Below are 18695 nucleotides of genomic sequence, written 5' to 3'. Positions count from 1 at the left end.
TTCAGTTCATCTCTTACTTTCCACTTTATTCTTCTCACTCTCTCACTATCTTCTCTCAATGCTAATTTCGGCAATGGATCTGCTTCTGATCTTCTTGCTTCTACATCCCCAGTTTCCAAACTACCCCCAACTTTACCCCTTTCGCTAATTTCCAAACTCCTATCACACTTGTTCCCTTCACTGATACCTCTCTCATTCCCACTCACCTACTTACTTCTTGTTTCTGTCTTACATTTACTAGTCTGAATTTTCCTTTCAGCTCATTCAACTTCCTGCAGCTTCCCCTACTCCTTACCATTTAATATTTTACACTTCTGTCATCTCTCTTTCGCATTACATAAATTTACTCATCCTGTAACATCCATGCCCATCCTGTAAAAACTCCTTACCACTTTGTAATGTATATCTCTCTCCCTTTCGTATTTACCACAAACTCTTGCAAAGTCTTGTACTCATGTCCTCAGGTCCCTGCTCATGCTATTTGCCATTGTTCAGCCTTTGGTATTACTCTCTCTATTCTTTATCCCCCTTACTTCCTTTTCTCTAACTCCTTAGCTTTTTTCCAGTCAGTTCCTTTCAATATGTGTATTTTTCTGCCTTTTCCATTTTCCTTTCTTACTCATCTTGGTTATCTTGGTTAACACCCTTTCTTATATTTCTTTTGGTTTTCCTTTATCTATCAGATGTTTTCATTCTCATGCGTTATACCAAATAATTTCATTTTCTTCCAACGTGTTTTCCAATCTTTTTTATTCTTCTACCCTCGCATTTCCTTTCCACAGTTGTTGTCTCTCCCTTTGCTTCCACTTCATTGTTGATTTTCCTCCACTCTCTTCTTTCAGTCCTAACTCCTATAACCTCAATTCTGTCACATACCTCTCCTCACTAGGTTATTCATGACCCTCTGCCTACGTGCATACGATTCTTTTCAAAACTTGCAAATTAATGCAATAACCAAAGCAGCAATGGAGCAAAATTTGCACTCAAAACAACAGGAATAGCACCAACAGGAGAAGTTAAATTGTTTTCACATTCACAGGAAGCTGTTCATAGGTAGCAGCAGTGCAAGCTTCATTCACACACCACAGCAGATACTATGCAGGCAGCAGCATTGTAAAGGGGAGTAAAATGTCTTCATGCAGGTTATGCACCAACAGCACCAGTGTAAGTTTTATTCACACAAAAGAGAAATAGCACACAGAGCTGCATTGAAAGCGTCCTGATGCAGAACAGGCATACCAAAGACAACTTCTGTCTTAGCTTCCTTGACACAAATAGCAAACACACCACAAACAACAGAAGTGCAAACTTTCCTCATACAGAAAAGGTATAGGATGTACATAAGCATTCAAATCGCTCTCACTTTAGTGTTACTATGAGCATCAGTGCAAGCTTCACTAGCAAAACAGATCTAGCCTGGGCAGCAGATGGGCAAGCTCCTCTCGCACTAAACATGAAAAATATGAGCTTCAGCTGTAGAGGTCTCCCTCCTGAAACAGATACAGCACTGGAAACACAGCATTGGAAACATGAGTACTGCAAACATCCCTCACAAGAGAGATGCACCACTGGAAACTAGAAGCAATGGCAGCCACCTTCCCTAGAGAGGCATTGTAGGAGCAGCAGCTGTGTGAGCACCTCTCACTCAAACAGGTAGAATACCACAGAAGCACAGCAAGCCTACGTGACAAAACACGTGATCAAGTATGGAAGGATAGGTGTGCACAGGTGTCAACTGGTAACATGTCACAAGTAACACCTTCAGTCATTCTTGGGGTTTTATCCAAAAGCACAGTGCAAACAGGGATTTCTGATCCATGGTTAAAAGCTAAACACAACAAGTTCCAGAATGCGCAGTGATCTTGGCTTAAAAGCTAGAACTAGTTGGAGCTTTCCCATATGATGTCAGGAGAGTGTTAGTGCGAGTGAAACGGTACACACCATTATGTCAAAGTTGCCAGGCATGAATCGTAAAATGTGATGAAATATACAACCTCCTTGTGCCATCAGGTGCATTTGGGTTATGCATTTAAGAAACATTTATTTCAATCTTGTAGCTTTTAGATTTATATTATACATGTTTTAGAGATACCTGCAGGAATACATATGGTTTCTAAAGATAATTTATTTCTAATTTTCGAAAGGTTCAGATTCACATTATGATGCATGCCTGAATTCCATTTCACTATGTGTTTTTTGGTATCTGTATATTATTTTTCGTCCATTCAGGACATTTAAATGAACAATAAAAAACTAAGTTTGGAGGGTTCATAATGATCTGTTTAAAGAGGTAAGTCAGGGGACAGCACCATGGAAAATGAAATGTGGATGGGTCATTGGCACTGGGTCAACAAGTTTTTATTAGGTAATTAAAACCATAAACTTTTCCTTCCACATAAAAATTTAACAGAGCAATTTTAGTGTAATAAAGCAATTACAGATCTTGAGTTTAGAATTAAATGGTATATAAGATTTCCTTCTGCACAAAAAAAAAAAATCTTACTTAGTGCTTTAAGGCATTAATAGTAATAGGGCAACAGAACAATCTTTGTGTAGATAAGGCAAATACAGCGAAAAAAAAAAGAAAAAAGTCCTGTGTTTAAAATGAAATTATATATAAAATTTCCTTCCACATAGAAATTTTAAAATAGAGCAGTAATAGACCAATGAGGCATTAGTAAACATAAGACAAGGTGGGAAGAGACCTTCTATCGATTTTATTTACCCCTACTTAAGTCTGATTGTTAGTACCAGACTTTATTGCAACACATGCTAAGCAACCCAAACGAACTACCTAGCAGCCTTCCCTTCTTTAAGATGGTCAGAGTAGGTTACAGGGATTTTGTTATCATTTCCAACCTCCTTATGACTTGGTTATTTTGAGAGGCTGTGATTTGGAGCGAGAAAAATTCAAAAAATTGAACCAGCCTAATGTTCAATATTGTATTTCAAGGGTTCAAAGCTGCAATTAATGCATGTCTGCAGGATCTAATTCTTAAATCGTTTAATTCTTTTTTCAGTAAGAGTCTCCTTTCATCTGCCAAAGCTGGACAAATGCAGACCACATGCACCAAGTTTTCATCTGCTAGATGACAAAGACGGCACTCCTGAGAGCCTACTTGACGCTCCTTCTTCCATTTTGGCATGAGGTCTAATGTTGGGACTTCACCCAGCCTAAGTCTGAGAAAGGATTGCATGATTTTCAGTGAGTAGGAGCCAGCCATCAGTAGTGCGTCCATTACTTACGATAATGGCATTACTCCTAGTCCTACTCCCTTGCCTTCCTTTGACCAATGAGGCTTCCTGCCTCCCCCTAGACCCTCCCTTCCCCTTTTAAACCCCCCCCCCACCCCCACCACCTCCTGTACAAAAACAAGCCCAAGCAGCAACTCAGGCGGTCCGTACCGGGGGGCGGGAGGGAACAGAAAGGAAGGCGAGGGAGTAGGACTAGGAGTAATGCCATTATCGTAAGTAATGGACGCATTACCTCCCGTCCCTCCCTCGCCTTCCTTTGACCAATGAGACATAGCAAGAGAAAACAGGAGACGGACACTGAGTTGCAATACGTTTAATTACAATCCATAAAGACCATTGAGACCCTACCCCCCTATTACATCATAGAGGATAAGACTCGGTGACCCAAAACCGACTCCAAACTACTCAAGTCCGCCAGCCTATAATGCCGAAAAAATTTAGAAGGCGAGGCCCAAGTGGCGGCCCTGCAAATTTCCACCACTGAAGCACCCTGAAGCTCAGCCACCGTAGCCGCCATACCCCTGGTAGAACGGCCCTGAATCCCCTGGGGAGGAACCACCTCCTTCAATGAATATGCCAACAGAATCAAGGAGCGCACCCACCAACTCAACAAAGCCGTGGAAGGCTTCTCACCCTTCCGGGCCGGACTGAAATTCACAAAAAGAGAATCCCCTTTACGGAAAGGAGCCACCATACGTAGATACTCTAAGAATGCCCTACGCACATCCAAAGAATGTTACCAAACCTCCTCATCCGAGGAAGGATTCGGACAAAATGAAGGAAGTATGACCTCCTGGCGAGCATGAAAAGAAGAATTAACTTTTGGAATAAAAGAAGGAACCGGAACAAGCACCACCCGATCCGGAAAAACCTTACAAAAAGGAAAAGAACAGGCCAAGGCCCCCAATTCCCCTAAACGGCGGGCCGAAGTAATGGCCACCAAAAAGAACGTCTTCAAAGAAAGATGACGCAAGTCACAATCCCCCAGCGGTTCAAAAGGGGCAGCAGTCAATGCATCCAAAACTAAGGAAAGATCCCAGGAAGGAAAAGAACGTACTGGGCGAGGAAACAGGTTAAGAAGACCCTGAAAAAATCTAGGCATCAAATGACCCTCATCCGACAAATTACGCCAAGGACCCCTAAATGCCTGAATAGCCACCCACTGCACCCGCAGAGAAGCCACCGACAAACCCAATTGTGCACCATCCTGTAAAAATTGCATCACATCAAAAATAGAAGTGCATGTAGGATCTAATTTATGCCGGAAGCACCAAGAAAAAAAAACTTTCCACTGTCTACCATAAGAAACCAAAGTGGAACGCCGTCTAGAAGCCAGTAACGTAGAACTCAAAGCTACCAGCACCCCTAGACCCGTCAAACCCAGTCTTTCAACTTCCAGGCCGTAAAGTGAAACCTCCTCAATGACCCCTTCAAGAGGCAAGGAAACTCCAGGGGAGACGGACAAAGAGGAAGAGGCCACATCCGACCCAACGCCATCAACTGCAGCAATGAAAACCAGTTCGCCTTCGGCCAATGGGGCGCAATCAAGATAACCCTGGCTCCCAAATGCCGAACTCTCAACAGAAAGCCCGGAGCAGCTGAAATGGTGGGAAAGCGTACAAAAGACCCCGAGGCCAAGGACACAACATCCCGTCCACCTCCCAAGCCTGAGGACAACGAAACCGGGAGCAGAAGCGACTGAGTTTCGCATTCTCTGGGGATGCAAACACATCTATCACCGGAAGACCCCAGAGGCGAACAAGATGAAGAAACAGCGACCTTCGGTGGGAGAAAAGTTGTGAGGAAGGAATATCCCTGCTTAGCAGATCCGCCCGAAAACTGACCACCCCCCGAATGTAGGTAGCCCGGAGAGAAGGAACCCACTCCTGAGCCCACACAAAAATCTATCTTGCCAGACTGAACAAAGCCCTTGACCTGGTCCCCCCCGCCGGTTTACATAAGCCTTGGTGACTAAGTTGTCTGTCCGAATAAGAACCGCAACTCCTTTCAGGGATACCTGGAAATGAATCAGAGCCAACAACACTGCCTTCAATTCGCGCCAATTTGACGACCGATTGGCTTCTAGCGGAGACCAAAATCCCTGAATCTGCGCCGACCCCATCCAAGCACCCCAACCTGAGAGGCTGGCATCCGTCGCTATCACAACTGGGATTAGAGGAGACAAAGACACCCCTACTTGAAGATGCGTGGACCCCAACCACCATCTCAGCTCCCTGCGTATCAACCCTGACCCTGGAATCCGAGTCAGCAGAGAACCCGACCCTGGAGCCCACCTCCTTAGGAACCAGTTCATCAAGCAAAGAGGATGGAATCGCGCCCAAGGAACCAGAAAAATACTGACGCCAAATGTCCCTGCAGACGTAACCATAGAAGTGCTCGGGGGCAGACTGCGACACTATCGTCCTCACCAGGGACTGAAGCACACCTAACCTCTTTTCCGACACAGTCACCAAACCTAGATGTGTCAGAAACCGAGCCCCTAGAAAAACCAGATCTTGGGAAGGGACCAAATCTGACTTCCCCCAGTTGATCAAAAACCCGTGGTTTTGCAGGACCACCAGTACCCGGGCCACATGCCTCCGCAACTGGACCTGTGAGGGTGCATGTATTAGCATATCGTCCAGATAAGGATGAATAAACACCCCTTCTGAATGTAGAAGAGCCACTAGAGGGGCCAGCACCTTGGTGAAAATCCGGGGAGATGACTTGAGGCCGAAAGGCAGCACACAAAACTGATAATGTTCCAGGCCTGCTGCAAACCGTAGGAACTGCTGAGAAGCCTTTGCCACTGGCACATGTAGGTATGCATCCTGCAGATCCAGCGACGCCAGAAAATCCCCCTGACTGACCATCGGAAAAATAGTCTGAATTGACAGCATGCGAAATTGCACCGTCTTGATCCACGCATTCACTCTTTTCAGATTGAGGACAGGCTGAAAACCCCCTGACACCTTCTGAACTAGAAACAATATGGAATAAGTGCCCCGACCCCTTTCTTCTAGAGGAACGCGGGAAATGGCCCTTTTGAGAAGTAAGTCTCGGACCCCGTTCAACAACACCTCTCTCCGTGCCCCGACCGCAGGCAGAGGAGTGGGACGCACCCCGGAATCTGGAGGCACCATATCGAAGTCTATGACGTAACCATTGGCTACAATGTCCAGCACCCAATGATCGCTGACACTCTCCTGCCAAGCAGAAAGAAAGTGCCTCAGCCTTCCCCCAACCCGCCCTATGCCAGGCCCACAGTGATTGTCAGGACCCCTTCTTGAACCCACCCCGGTTTGAAGGAGCAGACTTCTTAGGGGAAAAACGGGTCTGAAAACGACGTTTCCTGAAAGAAAAAGATTTTGCATCCATCTTGGGAGAAGAATGGGAATGCTTCTTCCACCCTTTGCGCCAGAAGCAGAGCCACCTTTATAAGGCAAAGCATGCTTCCTCTCCTTAAATGCCTTGGAAAGCATGGAAGGCAACTGAACACCAAACAAACTACGCCCCTCAAAAGGCAGTCTCAGGAGAGCAGACTTCTCCCCAGGATCCGCCTTCCATGATCTTAACCAGAGGGACCTACGGGCCCCGATCAAAGCCCCAGATGCCAGAGCCGAAGTACGGACCACATTCGATGATACGTCCGCCAGCAACCTGGCCTGCTGCTTCATAACCTCTAGAAGTTCAGAGCACTCCGCACCTTCCTGTACAGCAACCGCCAGCTTATCAAAGTCCTGCACCAACGACTGGGTGTATATATATCTACCTGCTATCAGGGCCAGATTTTCTGCTGATTTTCTGCCGCACAAGCCCTCTTGAGACCAGAATCCACCTTACGGTCCGTGGCATCAGTAGGCACACAATCGTCCGGATTGACTGCCGTCTTGCCAATCAGGGTTGCCAAAATGGAATCCAAACGAACAGAGGGAGGTAACACATCCTCCCCTTCCAGTAAATAAAGTTTCTGAAGGAATCGTGGAACTTGAGCTTTATCCACATCCTTCCATTCCCGAAACACCATATCCTTCACAGGTCCCTGAAAAGGCATGGCAAACTTAGAAGGCGTCTGATACTGAGGGAACAAGTGTGAGTCAGATCCCGCTGGCTGAAACACTGGAAAACCTAAATTGTCCCGCACATGTGACATCACCTCCCACATCTCTTCCCTGGAGACATATTTCCCCCCAGAGAAAGTAGATGGAGCATCCTCCTCCTCATCATCTGAAAAGGATCTCTCCGCAGTCGCAGGAGGACGGGCAACTATAGACCGACTAGGCCTGGCCATCCCTGCCTGGAGAGCCCTAGAAACATCCACCTCTATCATGTCCTGTACTTCCTCTCTTGACATGAGTGGTGCAAAAGAACGAACCGGAACCTGGCGACCCCCAGGTGTAGAAATGGCAGTAGTACCCTCCTCCCCTGAGGAGGAGAAAGAAGAAACAATTCTGCGCCTTTTTGTAGGAACCTTCGGCATGGTAAATTCAAATATAACTACCATCCCCCTGAACCCAACCTCTAAATATACTAGGTACAGGTCCACCTCCAAAAAAGCAATCATCCAATAAAAATACATCCTCAATCAAGGAAATTAGTTAAAATGCGGGCAGAACGTCCGTCCTACCATCTCTGCCATCAAAAAATGCCCACCGGCACCTCCGCGCGGCTCCGCATGCCGAGGAACCGGAAACAGACACCCCAGCCGTAAAGAGCCGACTGACCTCGTCAGCCGACTCTCAGGACGCATCTGCCAAGCAGCCCCGCCTGCTTGCAGAGACGCGACCGGCCAGAGCACACCCCGAGGCGCCCCGCGCCTCGAGGAGTGCAACAACGAAGACCCCCAGACCCCGCTGTGGAGGGGAAAGAGAAAGGTAAGTCTAGCGTGGGCTAGACAGAAAAAACAGGAGGTGGTGGGGGTGGTTTAAAATGGGAAGGGAGGGTCTAGGGGGAGGCAGGAAGCCTCATTGGTCAAAGGAAGGCAAGGGAGGGACGGAGGTAATGATTCTTTAAACGTTTTGTAGGAGTTAAGGACCAACCAACTATGGTCCCTTTTGGTCAATGAGACCCTATCTTCTAGCCAGCTCTGTAATTTACTTGCTTTACTCATGGCTTTATTAAAAACGGGGATCGGTAGAGACCGGTCCCATACCTCATCTAAGTTTAAAAGACTCTTACTTTTTTCTAGGTACCTTATGTAGTTGCAGTTCCCTCTTTCTAGGATAATTTCCTGCCAGACTAGATTGGCTAAAGACCCTTTTGGAGCGCGGAAATGTAGATGGGTCATTGGCAGTGTGTCTTGCTGTGTCTGGGGCAGATCACACAAACACCCAGGCCTGGGTTTTGCCTTGGTGGCGTCCAGTCTTTGTTGGTGCCCTGGCCCACTGCCCATGACCTCCTTCTCCATGAATTCCCTTGCCAGGTCCCTCCATTAGTGCACCTCAACTCTCCATAACCCTAATGTATTGTGCCGGAGAACGTTTTATGTCACACACATAGTACACAAAAACAATGATCCATACAAATGTGTAAATCAATGTTAGGAAATGTTACATTAGACAATGTGAGCTGCAAGGTGTAGGAACAATGTCATCCACATTGATAGGCATTATGGGGGTTATCATAACTTTGGAGGAGGTGTTAATCCGTCCCAAATGTGAAGGATATACCACCAGACGTATTACGAGTTCCATAGGATATAATGGACTCGTAATACGGCTGGTGGTATATCCGTCAATTTACCGTCACTTTTGGGACGGATTAACACCTCCTCCAAAGTTGTAAAAAAACCCTATATGTTAAAAGTGCTTTCTCTGGAGAAACAAAAACTCAGAATTTAAAATGTAACAGTAGTTGGGGTTGTCTATAACAATAATAATTTATAAAAGCTGGAATTAACCCTTGTTAGCAACCTTAGAATAACAAAAGTTTGAGAAAAAAATAATGTTCTATGGTTATGCCTGTTTGCACGCAGCTCTTTCATATGGATTCATAGCTCACTGTGCTATATTACGAGGATTGTAGCTTTCTGAAATGCAAGCACCAAAACATTCTGTGACAAAAGCAGTAGCCTACTGAGTTCTCACCTTAAAACATAAATCTGTGATCTGCATGTTAAACATTTGCAGCAGGCTCATTAATCCTCTGTACTACTTTATAAATCAAAACCATGGCTAGACAAAAACAGTTCTTTCCAGCAAGTACATTACTCTTAAGCGTTATCTTACTGTCTTATTGTGCCTTGAAAATCTCAGGCACACAAAGATCTCTGCAGGCTGCTTTTGTCTCTCCTGTTGTCTGACCTGTGTTAAAGTGGGCACTGCAAACTACAGTCTCCTCTCCAGTCAGTGTTGCCAGGTTGGGCTATTTCCCACACAAATGGGAAACGGGTGACTTATTTTGGGGCAGGACTAGACCCTGTGTGATAGTTATTTTTAAGATGAGGCGGCGTCCCCTTTAATGACTCTGGTTGCACCCAAGGCGCACACATGGTTTGCTTGTTGTTCCCTTCAGTTCATCCTGCTGCTTTCTATTTCTTTTTGCCTGCCTCCCTCCCAACCTCTCCTAGGTCAGTCTGCACCCTCAACTATGACTCAGTAGGCTCATACACAATAAGGATACAAGTACTTACTTTAAGGAGCGATGGAATGCGCCTTATGCTACTTATATCATTATTGTCAGCGCCCTGCAGTGGTGTTTGTCTGCAGGGCCGTCAATATATTAGAGAGTGTGATGGCCCTGTTTGAAAAGCTAGAAAATTGCTGCAAAAGCTCTGACCCATGTGCTTGAAGTTGTGCCAAGAGAGAAGGGGTTCACCATGTCTGCTCCCTCAGGTTGAGTTAAGTGATAAAGAGGCTGAGACTACGGTACCCATGCCAGGCTTCAATGCAACATGAATGAAACCCAGAAACCAGAAGAATGGAAAGGAGCCCGCTGTTGGAAGCCACTTGGAGGGTCAGTGTTAACTGTCATTGCGAAGGACATACAGATGTGGACAAGTGCCAATGATCACATGGTGGGTGACAGGTTAAATCCTTTCTTTACTTGGTATTCAAACCACTCTAATGCTGTCCTCTGCAAGATCCACTGTTCTGTCTACTGCAAGACGGATCCCTTTTGACCCGGCCGTTCTGACTGCCTTTTTATGGCCTTGACCCAGTGCTTGGATTGGAAAACAAATACCCGATGATTCCATAAATTAGGGGCCAATGGGTGGCAGAGGAATCAAGTTGATTAATGGAAGACAGTCATGAAAATAAAGAAGGTCAAGTTGTGCATTTATGTTTTTGAAATCTGCCTCAAATAAAATGGCAACCTAGGAAAATGTGACAGTATATCTGTCTGGCTCACTAAATTGTTCATAAAGAGGCTGCATTTTAAATATCTTACGGGGAATACCCTACGGGGTTAAAGCATCTGCTGCAGAAATCTTTGTGTGCACAGCAATTTCAGGTGATCAATATAACAGAAAGATAACTCTGATGGTAAATGCACTTGTTGGACAGTTCTATGTTTTGTCAATTCACAAAGTAGCATTGAGGTATAATGTGCCTCCTGCAAAGTACATTGTGTAACATGCAGATCACAGATTTGTATTTTATATAAAGAGGTAAGTGGGTTACTGCTTTTGACATAAAGGTTTTTTGGTTACATCCAGTCCACAAGTTGCAGTCCTTCTGATAGATCACAGTTGTAGGAAGCTGGCTCTGTATAAACTGTGTCAAAATGAGATATAGGGGGTCATTCTGACCCCGGCGGTCAGAGACCGCCGGGGCCAGGGTCGGCGGGAGCACCGCCGACAGGCCGGCGGTGCCCCGCAGGGCATTCTGACCGCGGCGGTTCGGCCGCGGTCAGATGCGGAAAACCGGCGGTCTCCCGCCATGGGGATTCTGACACCCCCTACCGCCATCCTGTTCCTGCCGGGTCTCCCGCCAGGAACAGGATGGCGGTAGGGGGTGCCGCGGGGCCCCTGGGCAATGGCATGGGCACTGCAGGGGCCCCCGTAAGAGGGCCCCACTTTGTATTTCAGTGTCTGCTATGCAGACACTGAAATACGCGACGGGTGCCACTGCACCCGTCGCACCTTCCCACTCCGCCGGCTCAATTCTGAGCCGGCGTCCTAGTGGGAAGGCCGTTTTGCACTGGGCTGGCGGGCGGCCTTTTGGCGGTCGCCCGCCAGCCCAGTGCAAAACCCAAAATACCCTCAGCGGTCTTGCGACCGCGGAGCGGTATTTTGGAGGGGGGAACTCTGGCGGGCGGCCTCCGCCACCCGCCAGGGTGAGAATCACCCCCATAGTGTGCACAGATTCCAGGGGTTTCACATAAGGCTTGACAGAGGCAATAATAGATAATACTAATGCTCTATTTGTATTAGTGTGGTTGAGCAGTTAGGCTTATCAGAGGGTAGTGTTAAGCATTTGTTGTACCCACTTAAGCAATAAATGAGAACACACACTCAATGACTTAACTCCAGGCCGATTGGTTTTTATATAGAATTATATTATTTTCTTAATTTATTTTAGAACCACAAGATTCAAATTGCAGGTAAGTACATTAAATGTAAGGTACTTGGCATAGGTATAGTTAGAACTTTGAACCAAAACAGTAATGTACAAGTTTTTCATAAAATGGCAATAAGCTATTTTAAAAGTGGACACTGCAAAATTCAACAGTTCCTGGGGGAGGTAAGTACAGTTAGGCTAATGTGGTAAGTAAAGCACTTCCAAGTTCAGTCTCTGGGGCATAAGTAGCCCTCCGTTGGGGGTTCAAGTCAACCCCAAACACTGAGCACCAGCAACACAGGGCTGGTCAGGTGCGGAGGTCAAAGAGGAGCTCAAATAACATTGGCGCCTATGCAGACATGGGGTGCTCCGGTTCCGGTCTGCTGGCAGTTAAGTACCTGCGTCCTTGTGGGGGGGGCAGACCAGGGTGGTTTAGTAGAGCACTGAGGGGGTGGGCAAGTAGGCACATAAAACACACCTTCAGTGGCACTGGGGCAGCCGGGTGCAGTGGGCAAACGGGGCATCAGGTTTTCAATAGGTTTCAATGGAGGGACCCGGGGGTCACTCAGACGTTGCCGACAGGGCACAGGGGGGCTTCTCGGGCCAGCCACCTACTGGGCAAGGGTGAGGGCCGCCTGCTGGTCACTGCTGCACCGGTGGTTGGTCTCTCACGGGCCTGGGGACTGCGGGTGCAGTGCTTCTCCAGGTGTCGGATATCTTCATCCTGGGCAGTCGCAGTCAAGGGGGTCCTCGGGATTCCTTCTGTAGGTGTTGTCATGGGGGTACAGAGAGGGCAGTCCAGGGTAGACACGTTGTCAGAGTCACCTGGGGATCCTCTTTGGGTTTGGTTTCTCTGGACAAGGGCCAGGGGCATCGGGTGCAGAGTGGTGGGGACTCATGCTTCTGGAGTGAGGTGGGAGTCCCTTTAAAGATGGTTTCTTCTTTCTTTGGTTGGACAGGTCCGCTGTCCACAGGAGTTCTTGATCCTTTGCAGTTGCAGGGCAGTCCTCTGAGTAGGCAGAGGTCGCTGGGCCCACAGGATGCATCGCTGGTGCAGGTACTTTGAAGTTGGAGACAGGCCGGTAGGGCTGGGGCGAAAGCCTTTGTCGTCTTCCTTCTTCTCTGCGGGGTTTTTCAGCTAGGCAGTCTTTCTTTGTAGGTCAACAGGAATCTGATTTCCTGGGTTCAGGATCGCCCCTAAATACTAAATTTAGGGGTATGTTAGCACTTGAGGGCAGTAGCCAATTGGCTATTGTCCATGAGGGTGGCTACACCCTCCTTGTGCCTCCTCCCTTTGGGGAGGAGGGCACATCCCTATTACTATTGGGCTAAATCCTCCAAAATAAGATGGAGGATTTTCTAAGGAGGGGTCACTTCAGCTCTGGTCACCTTAGTGGTGGACCTGGCTGAGGGGGTGACTCCTCCTTGATTTTCACATTATCTCTTCGGACTTGCCACCAAAAGTGGGGGCTGTGTCTGGAGGGCAGGCATCTCCACTAGTTGGAGCGCCCTGGGGCACTGTAACACCAGGCTTGAGGATCTGAGGCTCACCGCCAGGTGTTACAGTTTCTGCAGGGGGAGGTATGAAGCACCTTCGCCCAGGACAGGCTTTGTCCTGGTCACAGAGTGTACAAAGGCACTCACCCCAGGTGGCCAGAAACTTGTCTGGAAGGGGCAGGCTGGCAGAGACCAGTCAGCCTAGAACTAGCAGTTGGGCTGGCATGTAGGGGGCATCTGTAAGATGCCCTCTGTGTGCATTTCTCAATAAATCCCACACTGGCATCAGTGTGAATTTATTGTGCTGAGAAGTTTGATACCAAACTTCCCAGTATTCAGTGTAGCCATTATGGAACTGTGGAGTTCGAGTCTGACAAACTCCCAGACCATATACTCAGTATGGCTACCCTGCACTTACAATGTCTAAGAATTGACCTAGACACTGTAGGGACATAGTGCTCATGCAGCTATGCCCTCACCTGTGGTATAGTGCACCCTGCCTTAGGGTTGTAAGGCCTGCTAGAGGGGTGACTTACCTATGCCACAGGCAGTGGGTTGTGGGCATGGCACTCTGAGGGGAGTGTCATGTCAACTTTGGGCCAGATGTAGGAAGCCTTTTGCATGTCGCAAACTGCGAAAAACGCAGTTTGCAGCATGCAAAAGGCCGAACGCGATGCTCACCTCAAATTGCGAGTCGGTACCGACTCGCAATTTGAGGATGCGACTCGCAAATAGGAAGGGGTGTTCCCTTCCTATTTGCGACCGCATCGCCATGCTGAGTTGCTTTGTGACCGCGAATGCGGTAGCAAATCAACTCGCAGTTAACACCCACTTGAAGTGGGTGGTAACTCATTCGCAAAAGGGAAGGGGTCCCCACGGGACCCCTTCCCCTTTGTGAATGTCGCTTAAAATACTTTTTCAGAGCAGGCAGTGGTCAAATGGACCACTGCCTACTCTGAAAAATTTAAACCAAATGGTTTAATTATTTTTTTGTATTGCAACTCGTTTTCCTTTAAGGCCCTTGGTACCAGGGGTACCTTTTACAAGGGACTTAACTGTGTGCCAGGGCTGTGCCATTTGTGGAGACAAAGGTACAGTTTTAGGGAAATAACACTGGTGCCTGATTAGCAGGGTCCCAGCACACCTTCAATCAAAGCTGGCATCAACAAAAGGCAAAACTCTAGGTGGTAACCATGCCAACAGTGGCATTTTCCTACAACAGTGGACTATGAATCAGCATCAATTAACTGCATGGAAACTCAAAAACCAGCCTCCAGCTCATTATTTCTCTAAAGTACCTGTGAAGTGAAAGCGAGCTTTGTGCCTTTGTTTACTTCCATTGCATCGACATGTGGGTGCTAGGCCCTAGATTACTCTCAGCCAGGATGATACTTGAACAAAAGAAGGGCTGACGGCCCTTTAAATCAGTGCTTTGGTTTGGGCCTAGCTGGATGTGAAAATATCAAAATCTCTTCGCCTCCTGCACGTTTCAGCTGTGAACTGAAGCACCACAACAAATTCAGCATATTTCACTGGGTCAGATATTACTGTGAGAACCTGTAGCAGCATATGACACAGATATTACTGTGAGAACCTGTAGCAGCTGCTCACTATGTCTGGACATGGAAGGCAAGGAGGCAAGGCCTGTGCTACGGCCAAGACACACTCTTCCCAAGCTGGACTGCAGTTCCCAGTGGGCTGTGTGCACAGGCTGCTACGAAAGGGAAGCTATGCTGAGCAGGTCAGCACAGTTGCCCCTGTCTATCTGGCTGCAGTCATGGAGTACCTGACTGCTGAGATCCTCAAGTTGGCTAGCATTGTGGCTCAAGACAACAAGAAGACCCACATCATCCCCAGGCACCTCCAGCTCACCATCTGCAACAACAAGGAGCTCAACAAGCTACTGGGCAGAGTTACCATTGCCCAGGGAGGCATTTTGCCAAACATCCAGGCCGTGCTGCTGCCCAAGAAAACCAAGAGCCACAAGGCAGGGGGCAAAGCAAGCAAGTGAAGCGCTGCAGCCTCACTTACAAATCTCCTTATAAATACAATATGAACTGCAGGCACTGCCCTTCATTGTACCATTATGTGGTACCATAAACTGGCAACAAAAGGGTTTGTGCTGCAGAGGGGCTGGGCCTACTTGTTCCAAGGATAAAATAAATGTAAAAACTTGTCCTTGCCCCCAAACCATATACCCTGAGAGTTGGGCTATAGGAATTCCACACCCCTGGATTTGTGTATCCTCTCAGAAAGGAAAATGTTTCAAGAAGGCTATGCATGTTTTATTTGAGAGTTAGAGCCTTGGGCTGATACTGGGCTGAATTTGGAATTGAATTTAGAGAGCTTTGGGCTTGGGATGGGTTTCAAAACCTGGCAACACTTTCTTCAGTGCTGGTTTCTGAGGACCTGTATGTGTGAATTAGAGGTGCAGCAGGAAAAGAGGAAATTGTGTTATTAACCCTTCAAGAGGCCTTCACTTTCATATGAGGCACTCCTTGTGAATTATGTTTTTTTCATGCACCTCTGCCACTAATGACAGGCCTATGACTGGCCTCTGTCTAAGTAGCTTTTTTTGTAGTTGCATTGTTTTAAATCATATAGACTTTCAGCCGCTGGGCTGCTGGATCTGTACTCTTCCACCCGCACCTCTATGGGGCGGCTCTTCGCACCGGCTGCGGGGGTATCCATTTTACCCTGAAAAGAGCAGACTGTGGATTTGGACTATTTTGTGCTCCCGGGGTTTTAGTTTAGCACAAGCACTTCTGCTAGTGTACCTTCAGGGCTATCTTAGAAATAATTAACAGTTGATTGGTAGAAAGGCTATAAGATTTATTTTATTTTTTTATTAGGTTGCTTGTGTTATTTTCACAACATCAACAGCTGTAGAAAAAAAGGAGCTCTATAAAGGTGCATACCACATTTAAAGGTGTGTAGTACTGTGTTTTTAAAGTCTGTTTTAGACTAAGTTTCAATTCAAACGTGCCAAATGGGAGATAGGGATCCCTGGGGGGGGGGGGGTTGAGGGGAATCGCCAAATTCATGAGGTATCCCCCCCCCGGGAAGTTTGTGGAGGGTGGTACAGCTCACTGGCGCCATTTTTGGGCACTTTTTGGGGCATTTTGGGGAGTAAGGGGCTGTCTATATAAAAGGGGGCCATTTTATAACGTCACCATTTTGTCAGGTGACACGGTAGCTAGTGAGCAGACATTTTTTACCCGCCCTCCCACCCGGAGGTGGGAAAGAATTTTTGTTTACCAAGGGGTATTTTGATGGGGGAAGTATTTTTAGGTGGCCTGTTTTTGGATATGGGGCACGGGAAAGGAGTTATTGTTACTGTCGCTTGGAACAGGTGCAGGTGGAGACAGAGACTGATCACATGACATACGATAACGGAAGGACAGAAAATCTGCCAAGACACTTTCAGATTAGAAGGGGGTGGACAGTAGCAGGGCAACGAAGATAACAAATTGAGCCGTAGGGGTTGGAGACTTGCAGGTTCAATAGACGGACGCCAGCAACTGACTATTAAGGTAGTAGACAGATTTAACAAAGAAAGCATTACGAAAGGATGACTGGATGAACGAACTGCAAGTTTAAGGGGAAGGGAGGAAGGAGGGGAGGGGCGAGTGTTTTGGTTAGGTGAAATTATATATAGTGAGGTGTTTAGTTTTGTGAGGCTTGAGGCCAGGTTGATATTTTGTGAGTGCACCTGTTTCCAATAAAGCGGCCTTTTACACACAAAAAAGGGGTAGTGGTGCTGATTTCAGTCTTCCACAAAACGAGTTGCCACGTGCTTAAAAAGGGTCGGCATTTTCTAAATGTGTTTGTTCCATAACACGCAGGTGTTAAAAATCTATGTGACTTTAGTGAAGTGGCACTACTGACCAGCGCTACGCATTGTGCGAAAAAAACATTACAGCACTACTGGAAATTTGCCCGTCTATTAAAATCGATGCTTTTATCCTCCCTCTCTTCCGATTGCCAGCTTGGGTCCAGGGTGCTATTATTACCATGATCGTTCCTCAGGGACCACCAGGGAGCCAAGATCTACTTCCACTAATCTGTTGTTGAGCAGCAAGGTCCAGCGCGCGAGAAAGCAACTGCGCCTCACTGCTCAAACTTCAAAACAGTGACGTCTAGTCAGCCTGTGCCAGAGATTAAGTCGAGCCAGGACCATCGAGCAACCAAAAAGGAAAGACAAGAATAGGTATCCGCTTTTGAACAGCCCCGACTCCTCGCCAAAACGGCTATTAAAGTAACGAACAAACAACTAACTCTTCTAGAATCGCCAATAGGAAATAAAAAAACTTCACAATTGCACTTGTTATCAGCGCCAAGGCACACCGCAGTTTGTAGTGTACAGCCTATGTGCGTGGTAATATTAATTTTATTGTTAGAACTACTACTGCTATTCTTCTTCCTAATAAGGATAATAATATTAATAATAACAATTAATAATTATAGAGGAACAATGATAATGGTAGTCATAATTTGAATGCTGCTAAAATAATACTTATAAAAATAACAATGAAGATGATAGAAGACGTTACACAATTCGAAATACTAAACTCTTGCTCCGCAAAAAAATCTAAGCTGAAAAACACACATTCCATTTACACTATATAACTTGCAAACGCTCAGAGACAATTCATTGTCTAGCGTCCAGCACACAAGCTATCGTTATCAGTCATATAATTGTCACCATATCTAACAAAGTTGTACCACTTACGCACAATCTCACACTCCAAACATTCAATATATTGCAGACAAACTTATTTGGAACTCGGCGCCTGATGCTCGTTCTTTCCAATAAACTGAGCCGGGAGAGTCCTACCTTCTGCGGCGATTGATTGTCCCCAGGCACGCGGGCGGAAGCGTGGACGCCTCTGTCTGTCAGCGTGCGGTGCACACACACACTCTGTGACTGCTGCTGAACTCTGAGTGAAAAAAGAGATTTAGAACACCCCCGCTGCCGACGTCACAGGCTCCTACGCCTCTTTTTTTTATATTTTTCATGGGCGAGGCTTGGCAGCAGCTTTCTAAGTGAAATCCGTGATATCTAACCAAAATCTCACAAGAAGCAGGCTACTCGTGTGTTAAACTGCCACGAGTCTCAATTATAGCGGGACACATCCATTTTTGTCCCGTGTCTGCAAGACCCCCGTGGCGGTCAATTCTTCTCTGGTGAAACAAAAAAACAAAACCGCAGGTTAGCGGAAGTCTGTCATTCCTTTGTTAGAGGGTGACAGGATTAATAATAACTGCTTGTCGGCTAGGAAATCTGATCTGGTTCCGGACAGCTGCATTGAGGCAGAATTCCTAATACTGCACAACGTACATTTTGCAGCTTTCTGAGTGCCCCCTTCTAACTGACCTGTAGTTTCATACGGAGTATTAGTGAGCAATTCAGCGAATTAAATTCAAGAGTCATTTACAGTA

The 18695-nt window shown here is 46.8% G+C and overlaps 2 protein-coding genes across 11 annotated transcripts in view; one reads left to right on the top strand and one right to left on the bottom strand.

Annotated features, from left to right (window-relative positions):
- BDKRB2 (bradykinin receptor B2) overlaps positions 1 to 18304 on the bottom strand; it is a 441339-nt gene extending 423035 nt beyond the window's left edge. For 7 of the 10 annotated variants that reach the window (XM_069208259.1, XM_069208258.1, XM_069208257.1 and 4 more), the window contains exon 1: positions 18091 to 18303. The gene's annotated coding sequence lies outside the window, so the exon portion shown is untranslated. Of the gene's footprint in view, positions 1 to 18090 lie in introns of all 10 variants that reach the window. The other 3 variants (XM_069208264.1, XM_069208265.1, XM_069208266.1) reach the window with 2 other exon arrangements.
- On the top strand, positions 14866 to 15264 carry LOC138259759 (histone H2A type 2-C-like). Its single transcript, XM_069207645.1, has one exon. The coding sequence runs from the start codon at positions 14866 to 14868 to the stop codon at positions 15262 to 15264; it is 399 nt and encodes a 132-aa protein (XP_069063746.1).
- Positions 18305 to 18695: the final 391 nt, after the last annotated feature.

Source organism: Pleurodeles waltl, chromosome 9, assembly GCF_031143425.1.
Source record: "Pleurodeles waltl isolate 20211129_DDA chromosome 9, aPleWal1.hap1.20221129, whole genome shotgun sequence".
NCBI classification, from domain to species: domain Eukaryota; kingdom Metazoa; phylum Chordata; class Amphibia; order Caudata; family Salamandridae; genus Pleurodeles; species Pleurodeles waltl.
This window is presented reverse-complemented; position numbering and strand designations above follow the sequence as displayed.

What these genes read in the sequence shown, in the direction of transcription:
- LOC138259759 (XM_069207645.1), top strand. Translation starts at nt 14,866, where the DNA reads ATGTCTGGACATGGAAGGCAAGGAGGCAAGGCCTGTGCTACGGCCAAG.